Source organism: Chelonia mydas, chromosome 9, assembly GCF_015237465.2.
Source record: "Chelonia mydas isolate rCheMyd1 chromosome 9, rCheMyd1.pri.v2, whole genome shotgun sequence".
In the NCBI taxonomy this organism is placed as follows: domain Eukaryota; kingdom Metazoa; phylum Chordata; order Testudines; family Cheloniidae; genus Chelonia; species Chelonia mydas.
In genome coordinates, this window is record NC_057855.1 from 48883401 (window position 1) to 48906834 (window position 23434).

At 47.4% G+C, this 23434-nt stretch overlaps 1 protein-coding gene across 7 annotated transcripts in view; it reads left to right on the forward strand.

Moving 5' to 3' along the window:
* MAP3K13 (mitogen-activated protein kinase kinase kinase 13) overlaps positions 1 to 12272 on the forward strand; it is a 132950-nt gene extending 120678 nt beyond the window's left edge. For all 7 annotated transcript variants that reach the window (XM_037908334.2, XM_037908335.2, XM_043523193.1 and 4 more), the window contains 2 exons: positions 4101 to 4398; positions 7052 to 12272. In XM_037908334.2, coding sequence (XP_037764262.1) covers positions 4101 to 4398; positions 7052 to 7153 — 400 coding nt within the window. In that variant the 3' untranslated portion in view covers positions 7154 to 12272. The remainder of the gene's footprint in view (positions 1 to 4100; positions 4399 to 7051) is intronic.
* Positions 12273 to 23434: the final 11162 nt, after the last annotated feature.

Here is a 23434-nt window from a genome sequence, read left to right on the forward strand (position 1 = left end):
GGCTTTGGCTGCTCTAGGCAGGGGCTCCTTCATTCTCCAAACATTTTAGTCAAAGATTATGGGTGTTCCCCATGACTTTCATTGTGTTAGAAATTGCTGAATCTTGTCTTGAAAGGATGTTCACATGTGTAAAAGTGGAAAAGGAGCGTGTCAATACAAAAAGCACCCTCCTCTGCCTGTGTGTCAGCTGTGCTATGGGTGTCCTGTGATTGCTGCAGAGATTCGTGTGTGAATTAGAGCGTGCTCCCCACAACACATCTTCTCCATAAGGAAAAGAGAGCTAGGAATGAATGTTCCAGAGTGGGGTAACAAAGGTGCACCTATGTCTACCAAAGTATTGCGACGATTAGGATGGAAAGGGGATTTGAAGGATTCACATTTGTGGACAATGTAGTAAAATCTGGATCGAGTGGCTCAGAGAGTATAGAATCTGGGCCTGTATCACCTTCTGAAGCTATTAGCCACTGCCGGGTGTGAAGTATTAAAAGCTCTTCTGCTGGGAGAGACCCCATATTCCATCTGATTAATTCTGCAATAAAAGGTGTGGGCAAGTTTTATAAAACCACCATCAATTGTCATGGGAAATTCAGCATCATTTCTTCCCAGCTGTCTGGAGCACATGGAGAATGGGAACCTTTGTGTAAATGAGGTGACTCAAATGGCTAGTGGCAGTTCTCAGCATGTGGAATGAAAACTGCTGTGCAGTGCATTCACTCAGCCCCAGGGGACATCGCCTGCTTTCCTAATTAATCATGAACCATTGCCACCTGGACAGTACCCTTTTCTAGTGTGGAGGGGCATCAGGGAGGACATTTATATGGGGTTAGTGCCCACTCATTGCCCAGGGGGTTTTCAGAAGTGCTGTACACTTGACTCAGCATGCAGGGGCATCAGCCAGGTAGTGCTGCTTAGACTGCCTGGAGGAGCACCTGCTGGGCTAGTGCAGCGATTCAGTCCCAGTGCGGGAGGTAAGCTGAGCGGTGCACTGTGCTGCCCCGGGCGTGCTGTGTTGAGGAGAGGGGCAGTGGAACATATGATTGAAGAGGGGATCCGCAAGAGCGAGTAGCTGTGATATCCACAGTGCAGGAGCGCGCTGAAAACTACACATTGTTAGTGCAGAAGCAGGGAGGTGGGAAAGGGGCGAGGACATGTTCAGTCATTGTGGTGTAGTGCTTGAGCAGTTGTACAGTTTCAAAAGGGATCTATGGAAAGCATTCCAGTGCTTTGGATTTATTATAATATTTATTGTAGTACAGTATCTGCTCACTTAAAGTCATCCCGGTTAACATTGTTTCGTTGTTACGTTGCTGATCAATTAGGGAACATGCTCGTTTAAAGTTGCGCAATGCTCCCTTATAACATTGTTTGGCAGCTGCCTGCTTTGTCCACTGCTTGCAGGAAGAGCAGCCCATTGGCGCTAGCTGGTGGGGGCTTGGAACCAGGGTGGACCGGCAGCCCCACATCAGCTCCCCGCTCCCCTAAGTTCCCTGTGCAGCAGCCGCCCAGCAAGCTACCAATTGCCAGCAGTTCAGCTGTCCCTCCCCCACACTGTCATGTGCTGCTCCTGCCCTCTGCCTTGGAGCTGCTCCCAGGAACCTCCTACTTGCTGTGCAGGGGTGGGGGGGAGAAGGGGGTTAATGTCAGGGTGTTCCCCTCCCCCCCACTCCTGCCCCCCGCTTACCCCTTCTCCATATAGAGCAGGGTGGGGACACGACAGGGCTCAGGACAGAGGGAGCTTGCTGGCAACAGCTGCTATCTCAACTTGCTGATCTACTTAAAAAGGCAGTGTACTTAGAGTGGTGTCAGCGTACTTAAAGGGGCAATACGCATCTCTCTCACACAGTGTGTGTTTCTCTGTGTCTGTCCGCCATGCTGTCTCCCCTCCCTCCATTCATGCTGCCTTGTAGAGTGTGAGGCTACATTAACAATGTGTTAACCCTTGAGGACTCAGCCGAATGCTAGTTCATCATTTAGCAGTATGGCATTCCCTGGGAAATATCTCACCCTCTGACTTCACCACCTCAACCAAGCTTCACAATCATCATTGCTGTGTACAGTATTAAATTGTCTGTTTAAAACTTATCCTGTGTGTGTGTGTGTATATATATATACACATATATAAAAATATATAGTTTTTTGTCTAGTGAAAAAATTTCTCTGGAACCTAACCCCCCCCCCTTATTTACATTAATTCTTATGGGGAAATTGGATTCACATAACATCGTTTCGCTTAAAGTTGCATTTTTCAGGAACATAACTACAACGTTAAGCGAAGAGTTACTGTAGTACCTAGGAGCCCCATTCAAGGATCAGGGCTCCACTGTGCCATAATTAAAGTTAAAGGTAGCTTCATTTTATAAACCTCTCATGGGATACAATCACTGCTAGGGTGCCTCCTTCTGGCTGCTTTGGGCATTAGCTCCTTCCAGGTCCAACATCCCCTTCTGTTGTTCATGTGCCAGGCATCCTCCCTCTCAACGACTCAAGGTGCTCTCTCTTTGTGGCTTGGTCCTCTGGCCAGGTCACTATAGTCCTTCCTTTCCAGGGTAGCAAAATCCCACTGGACAACTGCCCCAGGCATTCTTCTGCTCCACTGCCCAGTCTAGGCCACTTCCCCAGTGGCTCATAGGGGAACCTGGGCCCGCCCTGTACTCTGGGTTCCAGTCAAGGGACCCTGTGTCTAGCACCTGTGGTCTGCTTGCTCACAGACCCTGCTGCTGTTTCCCTGGACTCCTTCCTGCATCTTCTCACACCCTTCCCCCCACCCACTTTTACCAACCCAAACTCCCTTCTTCCAGAGGGTGACTGCAGACTACTTCCCCTGCAGCCCTCTTCTGCTGCCAACTTCCTGGCTTTATACCAGCCCTGCTTGTTCCTTCTCAGATGGGCTCCATCGTCAATCAGCCTTTCAAGCCCTGGCTCTCCCTCAGGTGCAGCCAATCAGGTTAATTAACCTAATCTAACTTGCTCTGCCTTGAGCGGGGTAGACACCCCATCACAGAGCCCTTCATGCCCCCTCCCTCTCCAGAAGACACCTTTTCCTTCTCAAGTTCTCTGTAAAGAGACCATTCCCTGTGAAATTTAGCATGTCACTTCTCAGTCCTAGCAAGAGCTCTTCTGGGAATTTTGTAAAAATCAGAAAACAAACCTCAAGTTCAGGTTTTGAAAATTCAGATCATGTCATTCACTTTTAAACATTTTCCTAATACTTTTTGTCTCAAAGCATGGCTCTGTGCCTGCAATCTTAGCAACTTGTTTTGCTTTGTTTTGAATAATAATAACAATACTTGGAGCCAGCAACATATGGTTAGCCTGTTACCGATGCATAGAGCAGATTGAAAAAAGTGGGGAGCTCTTATCATTTTGTACAGAAATGAAGGTGACATCACATCTGGCAGCCCCTCCACTCCCCATCAATTCTGCCTCCTCCGGATCCCCATCTGTTCTCCTCCCCCAACCTTACCTCTGCTTTTTCTGCAGCTTCTGGGGTTCCTCACCCCTCTCCAAGGCCTGGGGCAGGGCTGCGGCAGGATCCCCACTGTCACTTCCAGGTTGGGTGCTGTGGAGAGAAGGTAGAGAGGAGCTGTCCCATTGTTCCCAGGGAGTAGGGGGCCATCCTGGGCTCTTTCTGCTCCCTCTTCCCCTCCCCTTTTGTGAGAATGATTTCAGCTTCTGAGGGGTGGGGAGAGCCGCTCTGATTGGCTGCTTACACCTCTGGAGGTGGGGAAAGGAGCCAGTCAGAAAGGTTTTTTCCCCAGGCAGGGCTGAAATATGTACCATCAGTGACATGGCTCCAGCTGGAGAAGTGTTCTTTGCTGGCTCCCTTGCCCTGCCTAGTGAACTTTACAAAAGTGGAGGATGGGATTGGAACTACCAAAAAGGTGGCAACTGAGGGGCAATTGGAGACCATCCTAACACAGGCTCCCACAGTGTGTTCGGTGGATGTGGGTTAGCTTGTCAGGGCCAATCTCTTTTGGGTGTGAAGTGGAGCAGCCCGGCCAATAATGTGGAGTGGGGGAAGTGATTTACCAGTATAAACAGAAACACTGCAATGCAGGGATTGAGCAAAGTGAAGCTAAGCTGTTCTCCTGGGCTTGCAGGCCTCACCGCTGCATTAGTAGCTGCCAGTCCTACTCAACCTTCAGCTCTGAGAACTTCTCCGTGTCCGATGGAGAGGAGGGAAACACCAGCGACCACTCAAACAGCCCAGATGAGCTGGCCAACAGGCTGGAAGACCAGCTGACTGAGAAGCTGGAGGACATGCTGTCCCAGACTCCGGAAATCCCCATCGAGATCTCCACTCAGTCTGATGGTCTTTCGGACAAAGAGTGCGCCGTGCGCAGGGTAAAGACACAGATGTCGTTGGGCAAGCTCTGTGCAGATGAACACAGCTGTGAGGTGAGTGGGGCCTTCAGTACTCCCCTTCCTCTTCTGTCGGGTGGTGAAAATAACTAGAAGCCAGACAATAAATCCATATGACTAGAGAGGCAAAAGCCTGGGACTGCACAGAAAGGGGCCATGAGAGGGGTACTGCAGAGAGAGGGTAGACTGGGCACTTCTCTTCACCCTGGAACGTTCCAAGAAATTGAAAGGCAGAAAATGTATAACTGATAAAAGTTACACAAGACACAGTTAGCCTGTGGAACTCATTGCCACTAGATATTGTTGAGGCCAGGAGCTTAACGGGCTTCAGAAGAAGAGAGACCATTTATATGACTAATGAGGCATCCACAGTTACATTAGATAGGATGAAAAATTGGAGTTTAAATAATAAAATGGAAGGGATATAAGCTAGGGCTGTCAAGCAATTAAAAAAGTTAATCGAACGATTAATTGCACAGTTAATCTCACTGTTAAACAATAATATAATACCATTTATTTAAACATTTTTGGATGTTTTCTACATTTTCAAATATATTGGTTTCAATTACAACACAGAATACAAAGTGTACAGTGCTCACTTTATATTTATTTTTGATTACAAGTATTTGCACTGTAAAAAACAAAAATAGTATTTTTCAATTCACCTAATACAAGTACTGTTGTTCTATCTCTTTATCGTGAAAGTGCAACTTACAAATGTAGAATTATGTACAAAAAAAACTGCATTCAAAAAATAAAACCAGGTAAAATTTTAGAACCTGCAAGTCCACTCAGTCCTACTTCTTGTTCAGCCAATTGCTCAGAGAAACAAGTTTGTTTATATTTGCAGGAGATAATGTTGCCCGCCTCTTGTTTACAATGTAACCTGAAAGTGAGAACAGGCATTCTCGTGGCACTGTTGTATCCAGCGTCACAAGATGTTTATATGCCAGATGCGCTAAAGATCCATATGTCCTTTCATGCTTCGGTTAATATTCCAGGGGACATGTGTCCATGCTGATGACGCGTTCTGCTTGATAACAATCCAAAGCAGTGCGGATTGATGCCTGTTCATTTTCATTATTTGAGTCAGATGCCACCAGCAGAAGGTTGATTTTCTTTTTTGGTGGTTCGGGTTCTGTTGTTTCCACATCGGAGTGTTGCTCTTTTAAGACTTCTGAAAGGGTGCTCCACATCTCATCCCTCTCAGATTTTTGAAGGCACTTCAGACTCTTAAACCTTGGTTTGAGTGCTCTAGCTATCTTTAGAAATCTCATATTGGTACTTTCTTTGCGTTTTGTCAGATTTGCAGTGAAAGTGTTCTTAAAATGAACAGCATGTGCTAGGTCATCACCCGAGACTGCTATAACATGAAATATATGGCAGACTGTGGGTAAAACAGAGCAGGAAACATACAGTTCTCCCCCAAGGAGTTCAGTCACAAATTTAATTAATGCATTATTTTTTTAATAAGCGTCATCAGCATGGAAGCATGTCCGCTGGAATGGTGGTCGAAGCATGAAGGGTCATACGAATGTTTAGCACATCTGGCACATAAATACCTTGCAGTGCCGGCTACAAAAGTGCCATGCAAATGCCTGTTCTCACTTTCTGGTGACATTGTAAATAAAAAGAGGGCAGCATTATCTCCCGTAAATGTAAACAAACTTGTTTTTCTTAGCGATTGGCTGAACAAGAAGTAGGACTGAGTGGACTTGTAGGCTCTGAAGTTTTACATTGTTTTGTTTTTGAGTGCAGTTATGTAAAAAAAAATCTACATTTGTAAGTTTCACTTTGATGACAAAGAGATTGTACTACAGTATTTGTATGAGGTGGACTGAAAAATACTATTTCTTTTGTTTATAATTTTTACAGTGCAAATATTTGTAATAAAAAATATACACTTTGATTTCAGTTACAACACAGAATACAATATATATGAAAATGTAGAAAAACATCCAAAATATTTAATACATTTCAATTGGTATTCTATTGTTTAACAGTGTGATTAAAACTGCAATTAATCATGATTAATTTTTTTAATCGTGATTAATTTTTTTGAGTTAATAACATGAGTTAACTGCGATTAATCAACAGCCCTAATATAAACCCTCCTATTTTGGTCATACACCAGCCTAAGAGGTTAGAATAATTTCCTCTAGGGCAAGTTATTCCTCATTCTCCACAGGGGAGTTTCTTGTACCTTCCTGTAAAGCAACTGGTTGTGTTTACTGTTGGAGACAGGAGATTGGTCTGACTAGATATGGCATTCCCTGTGTGCCTGTGTTCTCTCATCTTTCTTGCTCTGCCTTCCCTCTTCCCCTAACTTCTGTGGTTTTAGGAATTTTGCATTAGATTGGCCTATGTGCTGTTCTCCTTCCAGTTTTATGTAAGTAGGACAGTGGGCATGTGTGTGGGGGAAGGTCCTTGCTTTCCCTTTCCCTGTTCCACCAGTTACACTCTCTAGCCAGCAGGTCTCTGTGGCTATGTGTTGGGGATCAGAAGTGACGTTCCGTGGATCCTCAATGCCCCCTGCTGGCTGCCAGAAGACAAGAAGTGATAAGCTCACTGATTGGGACCTTTCCCTGTCTCCTGCTCCTCTACCAATCAGCTGCTGATCCTGCCAGTGCAGTCACTCTGCAGTGCAGGGAAATGACTAAAAGAGTTTCCCTGTCCTTTTGCCTTACAGAACCAGGCACAGTTTGGAGAATCGGATTGTGACTCTTCCGAGGGGGAGTGTTCTGATGCAACCGTCCGGACCAATAAGCCCTGCAGTTCTGCTACTTGGTAATGACAAATTCCCCACCAAAGCCCTTCTGATACTGGCATTTGGATTCCCCAAGACTCCCTTCATTTCCCCCACCCCCTCATACTTTGACAGGAAGAGAAGCTGATTCTCCTTCCCATCCCAGAAATGATCTGCAATAACTTGAATCTCTGGAAAAATGTCCAAATGAAATTAATTCTCACTGAGCATTTCAATCAAGAATGGCAGGGATGTACTTTATTGAATAATCTAGCTACTGTAACATTGATATTTATTTTATTTTTTTTATATTTTAACACTTTTTACTGTAAAGAGTGGACTATATATTGAGAGAGACATTAATTTGTTGCAAAAAAAGTTAAGAAAGCAAGCAAATGAAAGAGACTCATCCTTGTGAGTCTTACATAAATAGCATGATGGACACATCAGGATCTACTGCTGCTCTCCCAGGGGACCAGGCCTCAGGGCCCTAAAGGTTGGAGAATAGATAAAGAGAAACAAACCAATCAGTCTTATCAAATGAAGAAGCATAAGAGAAACCTTGCTAAAGGTAATCTATGAACAAATGGCATTCAGTATAACCACTGGGTCACTTTTAATCAGAAAGTGGACATGTTCCTGGAGAAATTTGGTACCAAGGTGCTTACATCCAGGGTCTTCTGAATCAATACATTCCCCCAGGAATGTGATAATGGGGGTTAATTGATGGGGTTTTGGTTTATTTTTTAATCAGCATTTTGTTGTGAGATCCTGCAGATGTATTCTAACCTCATTCTCTCTCAAGACTTGGTATAACAGCACTTTTTACCATCACCGATCAGCTTCACTATGGCAGACAAAACCGTGTGAATTTCCAGCTGAGCAGAGAAAGATCTTTCAGCTGCAGAGTGCCATTTTCCCACAGTTTACTTCCTCTCCTCACTTCCCATTCTCCCATTTGTTTTCTTCAATTAAAAAAAAATCAATCAAATCAGTGCTGGAAACACAAGAAGCATGGAAAGCACATTCTGCGAAGCCTGAGAACTAGACTGGGGAGGAAACCAGAGACACCTGTACTGAACCTTCAGAGGCAACCTCCCACCTATCACATCACCACACAACTGGCCAGCGCCAAGGGAGAGAGCTGTGTATTGGGAGCAAACCAGGGAATACGTTGGCCTGGACAACAGTATCAACCCTCCCTTTGTTATGTTTATTAATGATTTGGTTTTGGAAGCATTAACATCTGCCTGCCCTTCATGTTAGGCTTGGTGTAAAACAGAAAGCAAAATTTGGACTCAGTTACATAAGGCCGGGGGGAGTGGGAGAGGAGAGAGCGCTTGATTTTGGTTGTGGGTGTATTTTATGTGGGGGACCTCAAAGAGCGTATCCCACTCCTGTAAATTCCAGCCTGGAGGAGAAACTGACGCATTGTGGGGGTATCTGAAAGGCAGAGGCACTGACATTTGAGTGACCAGCCTAGCATTCCCAGGGGCCTCACTGGGCCTTCCGTTCAGAAACAAATGGTTCCTTTTAACTGACACACAGAACAAAGATTTTAGTCCGTTTCTCAGTTATTTTCCCTCTGGAACAATTTCAGCTCTGCCTCAAGAGCCCTGGGAAAGGCAGCTGCTCTTCCTCATGGTCTGGCTAGCATGGCTAGAGCAGTGTGTCCTGGGGAAATCAGCCGTCTTGTTGAAACCATGCATGAGCCTCAGATGACCGGCAGGAATGGACAGTAGGCAGGTTCTTCTGTTGCTTTGTTTGTTTACATTTTATGTTAAAATGTTGATTTGAAGGTAGCCTTGGTAATTTATAGCCTAGTGGCAAGAATGAAGGAAAATGTTTTGCTTATACAAAGAGCAGTATTGTGTGAGTTAAATTATTCCATATTTTTAAATTTTTGTAGCTGGACTACATGTAGATCTTAAGTTATTATTTTATTTATTAACTTTTCTGTAGATCAGAAGGTTGGCTTTACTGCTAGCACAATTGTTCTCTCTTCATGTGATGTTATTTCCTCCTTGTGCATCATAGAAGGATGGGAACAGAGCTGGTTTCAGGGGCTGTCAGGATTTGCTCCCCTACTGGTGTCATGCAGAGTACAGTCATTCTGGAGGCTGTGTCAGTGCGGGCTGGCCTGCAAGGCGAAGGAGGAGGTACTCAGTTTCATGGGCTTTAGAGATCTTCCACACGGGTGAAACTGTACAGTTTGGGTTTGCTCCTGATTAACGAAGGGGCAACAGGGTGTGAGTGTTGGGGGGAGGGGGAGGGCAGATGGAGTGAGGGGAAAGGGTTGGACAGGAGGGAGTACTTTATAGTGAGAAATAAGCAGAAAGTTTTGACCAAGCCTCTCTGGAGAGGCTTTCTCGACTGCTAGTACAGAGCAGGGCATCAATTCTAGTGGTGGTGCTACGCAGGAGGTCCCAAATGCTCGCATAAAACAGCTAGGTAAAGGAGGAGAGAGGACCAGCAACCACCCCCTAGAAATTGAAGGCAGGGGCCAGACTGACCACCACAAATGCAAGGGGGACCAAATTCAGTGTGCTAGTGATGGGGAGGTTCACCCCAGAATGGAGTGCCGATGCCTGGCCCTGCCGAGAGCTTTAAGCTCCAGCAGAAGCTGTGCTGCTAAGGGTGATCTAGTTACTGGACTGTGATGCGCAGAGAGGGCACCCATGTGCCAAGCCAGCCCTGCTCACCTGAGATGTCAAGTGTTTTCTTAAGAGTGCGCTCATTTCCCAAGGCAGCCGTAGAGCATAGGCAAGAGGGGACCATCCGACCTCATGCTGTAGACTGCCAGAGCCCTGAGTCAGGTACTTGGACTCCATATCAATCAGACCCGGCTTGAGAAGGCACAAAGGATTCCCCGGTGCCCACAGGAGTTGTTTTGCCAGCATGCAGAGATAGTGGTAGCCCCTGGTGAGTTACATGAGGGAGTTCTCTGAAAGTTCTTAGACTTATAGTAGCACCTGCTAACATATACTGAGAAGCATGTGGGTTTGTGGCCCTACCTGCTTTCTGTACTGTACACCTCTTTAGGCTTCTTCATGGCCTTGCCTTCAACCACATTGCTCATCTCCACTGTCTGTCACAATCATGCCTCACTCTCATGGAGAGGCAGTACAAAATCATCCCCTTTGGTGTGGGCACTTTCCACCCTAGCATTGGTCTGCTGCCCCTCTTCATACTGAGAGGCACTTCCCCCATTACCTGCTGGCAGGTATCCGAAATCCTGCCAACAGCTAGTGCCTCCCTCAGGAGTCCTGCTAGCGTTATTGCTCCTTATGCACTGGTAGCATGTGGACAGCAGCTCTGCTGTATGAGGTGCTGGGCTCTCTTGGGTCCTGAATGGACCTTGGTGTGCACTGTGCAATAGCTCAGGCAGCCCGAGTGCACCTGTGCTTATCTCCATCCCAGAAGGTTCAACATGGTCTAGTTTTGCATGTGCACTTTTCCTAGTGTAGAGTATGCCATGCATGTGAGGATGTCCTGGCACTGAAGCCCCTGGCCTACGTTCCACACACACTCCTGGCAGCTTTCTTCTAACATTCTAAACCTCTACACACCCTGAAACAACAGGTAGTTAAAAAGGAAAAACCTACCAGAGCCAATCACCCCCAATTTTACTGGGCCAAGGCTCAAAGCAGGCAGCGGTCAGGTGTAGGTCAGAAGCAATTTTAAGGTCCAAGATCTTGTCATAGGGGCTAAAAGCAGAAGCCATGAAGCCCTGGGATCTGGATATTTCAGTTCTCGCTTCTATCCCGAGATATCAGGTCTCAGACATGCCACATTATAGCACATAGAACAACTATTACTTGTGGAAGTTTCCAACCTATTATTTAGTCCCCATCAGACTAGATGACCTTATGGCCCTGTCTGCCTTGAACTATGATCGTTTCTGGGTTCCCCTGGCTCAGGGTGCGGCACACTCGGATTTACATCACTCGGGCAGGCTGCCTTTCCAGGCCAAGGGATGGAGCAACAGCCTGAGCTGTTTTTAAAAACTCCTTGAAACATCAGTGAAATAGTTTGCTCCGTAAACCATGTCTTATCCAGCATGGGATGCTGCAGGGCATTCAGGGGTTTGTTTTGGGTCCTGGCTTTGCCACTCACAAAAAGTACTGCTATAACTGATAGTACATGCCATCGCCACTCTCCCTCCATAGGGGCAGAGCCTCACACATCGCTGTACGTCTGATTCCACAGCACCAGGAGCTTTTGTAAATAGCATGCAGAGGGTGAAAACCAAACCAAGGTACAGGAGTAGGATAAAAGTCCTAGGGCTGCAGGTGCTGGCGCTTCTGAGGAGTGCTAGGTACCATATTTCTGAACAAGGAGGTTGAGTTTATGAAGGTACTTGAGGAACACTGTAGTAAGGATCATAATCTGACCCATGACATGAATAAAATCCATGCAGCTGTGCCAGTGTTGGTGCAGTCTGATGTGCCAAGGTGGGAAGGAGCAGGCCAAGTTTTGTATTTCCGGGCAATAGCTCTGTAACGTCTGCAAAGGAATGTGTCCATTTGTACTGCAAAGTCTAGACTTCATTCGCTGGTTAGGCTGTAGCTCTTAGGAAGGTGAGAACTAGAGGCCAAGGTCTGCTCTCAGCTACATTCCTGTAAGCCCAATGTAACCTCACCAAAGCATGTTGACGTACTGTGGATTTATATGGTGGAGCTGAGTGCAGAAGGTGCCGCTGTCTGGCTTGAGTGCAGAGTTTGCACTAGGGGATTACAAAGGGTAGGCTGCAGGCGGAAGTGCCAGTAACAATGCTGTTCAGCCTGGGCAAGGGCAGGCTCAAAATGCCCAGAGAAAGCCCCATTACTTCATTTTCTTTTCTTCCCTATAAACTCGCCTTCCCAGGAGAAGGGTGAGTTGTGGGCTCCCTGCCCACTCCCCACCCAGCATGGCTTCTGACAGCTCCTCAACACCAGCCTGGCTTCTGGCGTTTATGTTTAATGTTGTTTTTCCCGCTGTGTGTTGAAAGTGACCATTTCATCTCAGCCCTTCCCAGTTTCTCTCATCTCCCTTTCTCTCCTCCCTGCGCTGCGGCTTCCTGATACAAACTTGATTTCTGTACTGAACTGTGTACAGTGATGGGAACAAGAATGAGTGTCAAAGCAAACAAATGCATGGAATAAAAAGCCAGTGTACTTCAGTACGTCCCAGGCTTGGCATGGTGTCTGGGTGGTGTGTTGTGTCTGAAGAATTTATACTGGAAGTTGTTGAACTGACAGAAAATCGCTGATCAGTTAAAGTGTCTTTGAAGTTAGCTGTGTTTCTGACTCCAGCTGTGCTGGTTCTGACCAGAGTCCCTGACTCTCCAGCCTGGACTGGAGGGGCTTGTCTGCGTGTACACTCCCAGGCGTGGGAGCATGGCCCTGAGCACTTTATTTTTATAGAAGTGCTGGTTTTCATCAGCTGACACAGATCCAGGCTCCATCACCACATGCACCTCAAGCACCATTCCTCCCCACACAAGTAGTCTTGGCTCTGCCTCCCCATGAGTCCTCCCACTGGGCTTACCCACTGCCCTCCCTCCAGTCAAGTCAGGGGTGGGGGGCACCCTCTTTCTGGCCAGAGCAGGGTTCCCCCCACCAAAACCCTCCCCTGCCAACTGTTCTGCTTTGTACTTTGAAAAATCTTCCCCTCCCCCAGTTGCCATTCAGAAAGCAGAACCTGTCCAGTCATGAAAGCAAACAGCCATGCAATCAGAAAGGAGAACTAGACTCCAGCCCCTTAGGGTCCCATGCATCCTTTTGTCAGAGGGCTCAGCCGTTACCCCCACGTATTACGTTCACAAGCCATGGATGATGACCTAGCAAACATATCAGGGCCCATTTATGGCACAGTCCACACCATGGCAGCCAGAGAGCACAGACAGACATGCACACCACAGGGTCAAACCCTGCTTGGTAGGTGGGAGTCCTGGCTCCTAGGTGAGTGATGGAACAAGAGTCCTGTGCTCAGGTGGCTGCAGGAGCAAATACTCGGCTTTGCACCTGTTGTTTGTGCTGCAGGGACAAACAACCCTGGGGCAAAGGAGGCCACGAGTCAGCCCTTCTGAAAATCTACCCACACTACGTGGGTAAGCAGCCCCTCCAGGCCAGCTGTGCATCAGTTCCGCCGGTGCTGACACAGACCATTACGCTGGGTTCATGCAGATGTAACTGAGCAGAATTGGGCTCAAGGACTTGAACAAATGAAGGCTGCTCCCTGTGAGGTGGGTACGTCTCCGCCTTGGAGGGTGGTGGGCAGAGCTTTCCGGCAGAGAGGTAACTTAACTGAAGCCCTACAGCGACTCAGTGTAACAAGAAGAGCTTGGGCCCTTCTCCCTACTCATCCCTTTCTTAGCTGCTGCTCTCCAAGCAGGAAGCCCCCGGTCCCGAATGCAAGCCCTGGATCCCTGCTAACACTGTTTGATTAGCCTAATGTAACCAAGCTGCCTTCCAAACACCCTCCGGCTCAGTTTCCCTTCACTGCGGGTGGCACTGGCAGCTCACCGCAATTGTAGGCAGGGAAGACAGTGCACTGAAGCCACAGGGATGCTCCCTGCCCCCAGGAACCTCCCAGGGAGAGTAGCAGAGCATCCATTTCTTACAGTGCTCTCCCCTTGCAAGGTGCTAGCAGACCAAGCTCCAAGGCTTTCATTACCCTCCTCTTGGGATGAGCTCAGTGCTGCGGTGAAACAAATTCAAGCTGCACCCTCTTCCCTTGTCTCAAGTTAGTCTTGCTACATCCTAACAGCTCATGTACCAAGAGAAAGCACAATTGCCTCTGTGAAGACTGCTTGACATCACGTGACAGGAAACTAAAATAACTAGATAAGCTATCAAATACAGATTTGGAAAGGATACTGTGTGAGAGCTCAGAACCTAGGACCAAGGGTGCGTGTCTGAAAGCAGCCACAGCCTGGTGCCACACATGCTTTTTAAAGCAAGTGCGGCTTGGTGCTCCATGTGTGCTAGACAGCCGCCGTGGTGTGGGGCAGGGTGCCCGACCAGCTCCCCCACCTCCCATGAGGAAAGGAGAAATCAGAAAGAACTGCATTTGTAAAAGGAGACAGACAAGGCCAGGCCCAAGGCTCACCCTCCTGCCTTATTAGCCAGTGTCTTATCTAACCCTAGCTGGGATGGTACAGTGCTAAAGGAGCTATTCATTAGAGCCAGGGTTCAGGAAATGCTTCGGAGTCTGTCCACCCTTCCCAAGCAAGAGGCCTCGTCATCATCTGGCGAACAAGCACATAAGATCCATCCGATGAAGTGAGCTGTAGCTCACGAAAGCTTATGCTCAAATAAATTTGTTAGTCTCTAAGGTGCCACAAGTACTCCTTTTCTTTTTGTGAATAAGACTAACACGGCTGCTACTCTGAAACATAAGATACAGGAGAACTCTATAGTTTAATCTGTTTCCTATAAAGAGGTGCCTGGCCCTAGGGTACATGGGCATCCTGGCATTACATTATTAACTCACCTTAATGCACCTGATGATATGCTGTCATAACTGCTGTCCACAGGGGCTATTTAACTTTATGGGATCACTGACATCACGTAGGGTGCCCAATGGCAGGATGCTGTGACTGTTGCCAGGTTCCTTAAGTTGACAGGGCCTCAAGGAGTTTCACGTACAGTGCCTTCACCCTCTCACAGGCCTGTAGTAACAGTTCCCCTAGCATCTGTGAGACACCAGCTCCACTTCTATATAACTTGGAAGGGGGTCTGATAAGGCCTGAGGTGGGAGCTTTACGTCACATTACCTTAAGTCTGGTTTCTAGTAATGTTCTAGAGGGACTTAAAATGGTGGCGCATGAGGCAGCATGAAGTGTGGGGCTGTAGGACCATTTCCCCCAGCACTTTCCAACAACACTAAATTCACTCAAGCAAGAGGAAAGGCTGGTGTGATGGGGTATTTACCCCACAACAGCCTCTGAAGGGGTTATGGTGGCTAGGTGAGCCAATTAAGCACTGCGGCTGCACCTGGAGGAGCCAGGGAACAATGAGGACTAATTAAATGATGAAGCTCACTTGGACAGGGAGCTGAGGGCAGAAAGGGGCTGCAGGGAGGAGATCTGCAGTCACTGTCTGAGGCTATGGAGGGCAGGGCATGCCCAGAGAAAGGTGGAGAAGGAGCCTGCTAGAGGCAATGTAGGAGACAGTCCAGGACAAGAGTAGCAAGGCGTGGGACAGCGCAGACCTTATCCACTGGTTGTAAAGTCCCTGGGCTGGAACCAGGAGTAAAACGTGGGCTCAGGTTCCCCTATCAGCCACTGAGGAAGTGGCACTATTGATGGGCAGTGAATTGGAAGATGGCCTGGTACAGACCTTGGTACACAAACCAAGGGGAAGGGGAAAACTACAGTGACCTGTCCAGAGGGCCAAGCCACGAAGAGGGAACTAGAGGGTCCCAAGAGAGACAGAGTGAGCACCTGCAGGAAGGGCATCAGACTGGCAGAGCTAATCCCCAGCCATCACCACACGGAGGTGTGCCAGTGGGACATAGAGAACACCCTGTGCTAGATCCACAAAGGGGACTTAGTTTCAGCATTGCAACGCCTAACCTGCAGGTGCCCTGCTGCCTTGTGGAATCTGCAGCCCCGAGTTAGGTGCCCAGGCTCCTTGTACAAGACATGGAGAGAAACAGGTGCCTAAGAATGGGACTCTCAGAAGGCAGCACACTGAGCTACCCATGAGGTAATGCCAAGGTGAAGCGTGTGGTCTAAGCCCTGCCCTCAAAGGGGACTGGGCTTTGCCAGGGGGAGGTGCCTATCTCCACTCCGGATTCTCAGCCATGAACACTCCTGGAGTCAGGGACCTGAGCCGGGGCCAGTCCTTCCTTGCCAAAAAAAAAAAAAGTGCTAGTGTCCCCATTGCCTTTTCTACCACTAGCGGTGGGGGTCTAGCACTCACCCAGGACACGGGAGACCGAGATTCCCATTCCCCCTTGACCTGAGAGCAGATGGCATTTGAACCCATCTCCCACGTCACCGGTGTGCGTTTGGTGGCGGGGCTCAGGCTCTCCTGTTGCAGCTGTTCCCCTCTGTATACATACTGTAGTCAGCGGAACACGGCCTTGAACTCGCTCTCCCACATCCCAGGTGATGCCCTGACCACTAGCTTTAGTGATTTTCTCTCGCTCAGGCCCAGTGAATCGTTCAGCCTGTTATGCAAAATGGAACTGCTTCAAGAGGTGAGAGAGAGACGTGCCCCAGAACACCCCAGAGCCCAATGGTTAGCGCACTCAGCTGGGTTCACGTCCCTGCTCCTCTCAGGGAGAGGAGGGAACTGAACGTGGATCTGCCCCAGCCCAGGCATGTGACCTACAACCTTCTGAGTACGCACTGTGTGTGCTGGGGGGAGGGGTGCACTGGCACCACGAGTGGCTCTTTTCTGCAGGGCCCAATTGGGTAGGCATGCTCTAAGGCAGTGTTTCCCAAACTTTTTTGGCCACGGACCACTTTTTAGCCTATTATGGAACACTTATATTATTTTGTAGTCGTTGGGTTTTCAAATAAACAATTGCGTTATTTATGCTCAAATATATTTTATTTTCTAAAACAAAGCAAAAATTCAAATTTAAAATAACTTGAACAATTTCTAACTGGAAAGTGTGTATAACGTAGTACAAAAATCAAGTGCAAGAGTCAAAATTAAAGTCTAGATTCTTTCGCGGAACACCTATTCACCTCGGGCAGAACAGCAGAGTTCCGCGGAACATGGTTTGGGAACTGCTGCTCTAAGGTAACCTCTGAGCCTGCTTCCTGTAAGACTGCTTCAGGGAGCAGATAGTCCTGGAACCCACCAGGGCTGAGGCAATGCTTGATTTAGTTCTAAGTGGAGCACAGGATCTGGTTCAAGAGGTGAATGAATATAGCTGAACTGCTTGGTAATAGCAACCAGAATGTAACTACATTTAATCTTCTTGTAGGGGGAAATACCGAAGTATCCCACCATAGCAGCATTTAACTTCAAAAAGGGGAGCTACGCAAAAAGACTCTAGGCCATGTCTACACTACAAAATCATGTCCATCGATGTTACATGAGCCACCACAGTTATTGCATCGCTTGTGTGTGAGCACACTACTCGCCATGTGTCGGCGAGGGCTCTGTCCTCATTGGGCGTGCTTGTAGTGATACAGAGTGCAGTGCACTATGGGTAGGTATCCTGTGCAACTCGCCACCACCCAGTGCAGAGTGTTTTGAGAAGTATTTGCCATGCCTCATGGAGCCAAAATGAGATGCACAGGGGTGACATGGAGCATGGGTTCAACTGCCTGTAATGCAATGTTCTCCAGCCCATAATTTCATCTGCTTCCCATAATAGTTCACACTTCTTCAAAATCCCCACATCCCTCCTTGCTGGCTGTCAGCTGTGACAGAAGCATGGAACCTGCACAGCTCAGCACTATTGTCATGAGCATAGGGAGGACACCTAATCCTGCAGTATTTGCAGAGATGCAAGAGAACCTATGGGGAACAGGATTCCTCGGAGGCTAGACTGCTGTGGGATATAAAAAGAAACAATTCAAGGTTGTTGGTGTTCTCAGAGCAGCTGGAGATGGTGGAGCACTAGTTCTGGGCCCAAGAAACAAGCACTGACTGGTGGGATCGCCTTGTAATGCAGGTTTGGGATACTGCGCAGTGGCCACAGAACTTTCAGCTGTGCAAGGCCGCATTCCTGGATCTCTCTGCTGAACTTGCCCCAGCCATCCAATGCAGGGACATCAAAAGGAGATCTGCACTGACAGCTAAGAAGCAAGTGGTGACTGCACTGTAGAAACTTCCTATGCTAGATTGCTACTGGTCAGTTGGGAATCAATTTGGAGTCAGAAATCTACCACAGGGGCAGTGCTCATGTAAGTGCGCAGGGCTATTAATCACCTCCTGCTATGCAGGACTGTGACTCTGGGTAATACGAACAGCCAGATAAAAGGGCTAGAAGAAGAGCTCAAAGTGGAGCTGTACAGCTCAGGGAGGCTGTTAAAGACCATTTTAATAGTGAGCCAGAGTAGTGTGGGTTGCTGGAGTATGCTCTACCTGGACTTTCTCTTTTCCAGCCCAGAATGAATCTTGTAGTAATTGCTGTGTGTGTGTGTGTAGGAAATAGAGCATTGTCAATGCACCTATTAATGTTGTCTGTGAACGTTGTTATAGGTTCTGTGACAAAATGAAGTAACAGGAAATTGGTGGATGTCAGACCTGCTCAGCACCAGCCAGCATATGTTGTGAACTAATAAAAATGAATTATGTTCCAAAAAGTGAAATTTTATTCTGTGACAGAACCAGGCAAATAATAAAACATTTAGAACTTAATAAATTAAGGAAACTGAATGTATGAAGGGGAAACAACAGTCATTTCCATTTCAGATGCACATACACCAACCGTGCCTTTCACAAGTCAGGGCATGGGCAGCTCTGACTGTCTTCATGTCCCCTGGGGTGGAGGGTAGTACAGCAATTGCTCATGGCACATGGAATGTGGAAGGGGCGGGGGCTGCAGAGGGAGGTGAGCATGGGATTCTTGGACCTGCATGTCTACCAGAGTCTGCAGCATCTCTGTTTGCGGCCTGAGAAGCCCCACTATGTCCTTGTGCATCCCCCTCTCCTTCTCCATGCTGGCTGCACGGGTGATCCTCCAGGCCCTGGTCTCATTCTCTGTTGCAGCACAGGCTTGCAGGATCTCCTGGAACATGTCATCCTGAGCCCGCTTCTTTCTCCCACTCATCTGGCTAAAACTTTTGGCGGGTGTGGAGGGGGAGACCCTCAAGGCCACAATAGCAGCAACTGCAGGTATAACACACACAGGAAGCGTTGTCAATGTGTTCACAACAAAAATCAAAACTTAGGCTACTGAACTCACTCCCCTTGATCCGCAGAAGTTGTAAGCACTGACTTCTCACTTCTCCTTGGGATTGATACAGCATGGCATCAGCCAGAGCACCACCCCTGGTGAGTATGGCTCTTGGGGTGGGGCCAGAATGAGGGGGATACACCCCAGGCATGAATATATTTATATAGGGCAATGAAACTCAATACTGGCACCAATTCCCACAGGCAGAAGTGACTGTAGCCACTCTGCCTCTGTCACCCTCAGGAGTGAGAGAGCACAGCTACTGCTGTCATCCTGATGCCACCTAGACCCATATGCTGTTAGCCCACGTGCTGCAATGATGCCTGCTGAATTAACTGCTAAGTGGCATGGGAAAGCGTCCTACCGTGGCAGAAGTAGTAAGGCAGGCCTCCCCAGAAACCTTTGGCAGAGGATTGCAGAGTACCTGCATAAAAGTGAGAGATCTCTATAGAGGATTCACAGGACATCCCAGTGCATGTAAAAACTGCTCCGCCTGGCCCCCTCTGCATAACTCCAGAGGGGAATGAGGAGCAGACAGCAACTCTACCTCTCTTGGTTCTACCACTGCCTTGTCTAGCAGAAGTGATAGAGAGTAATTCAACAGATGTGTCCTGCTACTTTGGGGGCTCTACCCTTGTAACTTCAAAGCAAACTGCACATTTACCAGAGGTTCCTTCCCCTGCATCAGGCTAACCTGTTGGGACTGGCTGGACTGCACTGGAGTCAAACACAGGTCCTGGCTCACTGCACAGCTGGATCCTCCAGTCGCCTGTCCACCAGCCTCCTCCGCCTCTTCCTTGTCCACCCTCCCCTCTCGCTGATCATGGTGAGGGCTCATGGTCCTCCAAAGTTATTCATAGGGCTCTTGGGGGCGGTGGTGGGGTCTTCTCCAAGGTTGACATGCAGCTCTTTGTAAAAGAGGCAGGTCTGCAGCTCAGCACCAGATGGATTGTTGGCCTCCTTAGCCTTCTGGTACCCCCGCTGCAGCTCCTTGGCTTTCACACAGCACTGCTGCTGGTCCCTCTTGTAGCCCTTCTCCTGCACGCCCTGAGCCACCCGCTCACAGAGGTCAACAGCTCTGTGGCTGGATTGGAAGTGTGCCTGCACAGCCTCGTCTCCCCACAGCCCCAGGAGATCCAACACCACCTATGTACTCCAGGCAGGAGCGTATCTGGAGCACGTAGCTGGCATAGTCAGCTGGGCAGTAGCACACAAGAGTGGAGAGCTGCTCCACTAGGTGTGCTCACCAAGCCAGGCAACCAGGAAAAGGAATTTAAAGAAGTTGCGAGGCTTTAAAAGGGAGGGGCAGCTTCCCGTCCACTTGGCCCCTGGGCAGCAGAGTACACACTGGTGACCAGAGCTGTCAATGTGGGGCATTGTGGGACATCACCTGAAGGCCAGTAACAGTCAAAGTAAGTAACAGTGTCAAAGCTGACCCTCTGTCGACCTAACTACATCGACCTTGATTCTATGCCACTCAGGGAAATGGTGTTATTAAATCGGTATAGTGGAGCAGTTTTGCAAGCAAGAGCGAAATTTAAGCATAGACACTTCCACAGCCAGGTTGACGCAAGATGCCTTGCATCGACCTAACCGTGTAGTGTAGACCAGACTCAAGTTAAACAGAAATTAAAAGGAACACAGTCACATGGGTGAAATGCTGCAAGCTGTATGGATACTTTTAAAAACCATGATAACAGAGGCTCAAACTAAATGTATTCCCCAAATAAAAACAGTGAGGGGACCAAAAAAAAAGTCACCACAGTTAAACAGAGTAAAACAGATGGTCAGAGACAAAAAGATGTCTTTTAAAAATTGGAAGTCAAATTCTACTGAGGAAAATAAAAAGGAGCATAAACTCTGGAAAGTCAAGTGTAAACATAAATAAGGCAGGCCAAAAAAGAATTTGAAGATCAACTAGCAAAAGACACAAAAACCAACAGCAAAAAAAATTGTAAGTACATTAGAAATAGGAAGCCTGCTAAACAACCAGTGGGGCCACTGGATGGTCAAGGTGTTAAAGGAGCACTCATGGAAGATCAGGCCATTGTGGAGAAGCTAAATGAATTCTTTGAAGTCTTCACTGCAGAGGATGTGAGGGAGATTCCCACACCTGAGCAATTCTTTTCAGGTGACAAAGTTGAGGAACTGTCCCAGATTGAAGCGTCAGTAGAGGAGGTTTTGGAAGAAAGTGATAAACAGTAATAACTCACTAGGACCAGATGGAATTCACCCCAAGGGTCTGTGGGAACTTGTATGAAATTGCGGAACTACTAACTATTGTATGTAATCTATTGCTTAACTCAGGTTCTGTACGAGATGCCTGGCAGATAACTAATGTAACTCCTATGTTTTTAAAAAGGCTCCAGAGGCAATTCTGGAACTTACAGGTCGGTATGCCTAACTTCAATACTACGCAAACTGGTTGAAACTATAGTAAAGAACAGAATTATCGGACACATAGATGAATGCTATATGTTGAGGAAGAGTCAACAGGGCTTTTGTAAAAGGAAATCATGCCTCACCGATCTATTAGAATTCTTTGAGGGTATCAACATGCACATGGACAAGGGTGTTCCAGTAGACACAGTGTACTTGGACTTTCAGAAAGACTTGGACAAGGTCCCTCACCAAAACCTTTTAAGCAAAGTAAATAGTCATTGGATAAGAGGGAAGGTCCTCTCATGGATCAGTAAGTGGTTAAAAGATAGGAAACAAAAGGTAGGAATAAGTAGTCTGTTTTCACAGGGATCTTTTAGACCAGTGCTGTTCAGCATTCGTAAATGATCTGGGAAAAGGGGTAAACAGTGAGGTGGTAAAGTTTCCAGATGATACAAAAATTATTCAATATAGTTATGTCCAAAGCAGACTGCAAAGAGACACCATGAGATCTCAAACTGGATGACTTGGCATCAAAATATATGAAAATCAATGTTGATAAATGCAAAGAAATGCACACTGGAAAATACAATTCCAACTATTATACACACATATACATATATATACACATATACACACACACACACACACACACAAAATGATGGGGTCTAAATTACCTGTTATCACTCAAGAAATATCTTGGAGTCATTGAGGATAGTTCTCTGAAAACTTCTTCTCAATATGCAGTTGCGGCAGTAAAAAAAGCTCACAATGTTAGTAACCATTAGTAAAGGGATAGAAAGAAAGACAGTAAACATCATGCCACTATATAAATCCATGGTACATCAACACCTTGAATACTGCGTGCAGTTCTGGTCGCCCCATCTCAAAAAAAGATAGATTAGAATTCGAAAAGGTACCAAGAAGGGCAACAAAAATGACTGGGAGTATGGAACAGCTTCCGTGCAAGGAGAGATTAAAAAGGACTGGGACCGTTCAGCTTAGAAAAAAGATGACTATGGGGAGAAATATGATAGAGATCTATAAAAAAAAAAACAATCACAAATGGTGTGAAGAAAGTTATTTACCCCTTCATATAACACAAGAACCTGAGGTCATCTAATGAAATTAATAGCAGGTTTAAAAACAAACATAAGGAAGTACTTCTTCACACAGTGCTGTGGAACTCATTGCCAGGGGATGTTGTGAAGGCCAAAAGCACAACTGGGTTCAAAAAAAGCATTAGATAAGTTCACGGAGGACAGGCCCATCAATGGGTATTAGCCAAGTGGGTCAGGGATGCAACTCTATGCTCTGCGTGTCGCTAGCTTCTTACTGCGATATTGGGACTGGGTGACGGGATGGATCACTCAATAACTGCCCTATTCTGTTAATTTCCTCTGGGGCACCTGGCGCTGGTCACTACCGGAAGACAGGATGCTGGGCTAGGTGGACTGTTGGTCTGACCCAGTCTGGCCGTTCTTATGAGAAAAGCGGGAGAACACTTCATTTAAGAATCCAGCTGGGGTTAGGTGTGTGTTAGCTCCCAGACTTTGAGAAACCAGCCCCATGGCAGTGAACTCAGAATCCAACAGGCCCTAGCCTCAAGGGAATTTCAGCATGCTTAGCTCTTCCAGAAAACATTTTAAACTGGGAAAGACACTGCAAGGTAGGATGGCAGCACATCTCGCGTCAGGGGATACCGACACGCCACTGCAGGGCATCTGAGTGCAGCAGGAATGCTAAGCAAAGGCCACAAACAAGTGAACTTTATGCTCTAGATGTTTCCTTGACCATACGGATCTCCTCTCATTGCCAGTTGCCATTACCAGCAAGTTTCCAGCCAATGGCAGTGAAGACTGGTTAGCAGCAACTTCCGGCTCACTGGGCAAAGTGAACTTGTTCTCAGGCCAGTGCCTTACAGACAGCCACTTTGCTAAACCTCTTGCCTGAGGCTTCCTGGAATGGGCTTGGACACTGAGCTACCCTCCCCAGGTGTGAGAGGGATCCCTTAGCTCTGAGGGGAAGTATAGGGGCTGCTTGCTGCCAGCCTCCTTTGCAAGCACAACATTCGCTTCATTTAACAAACTCGCTCGG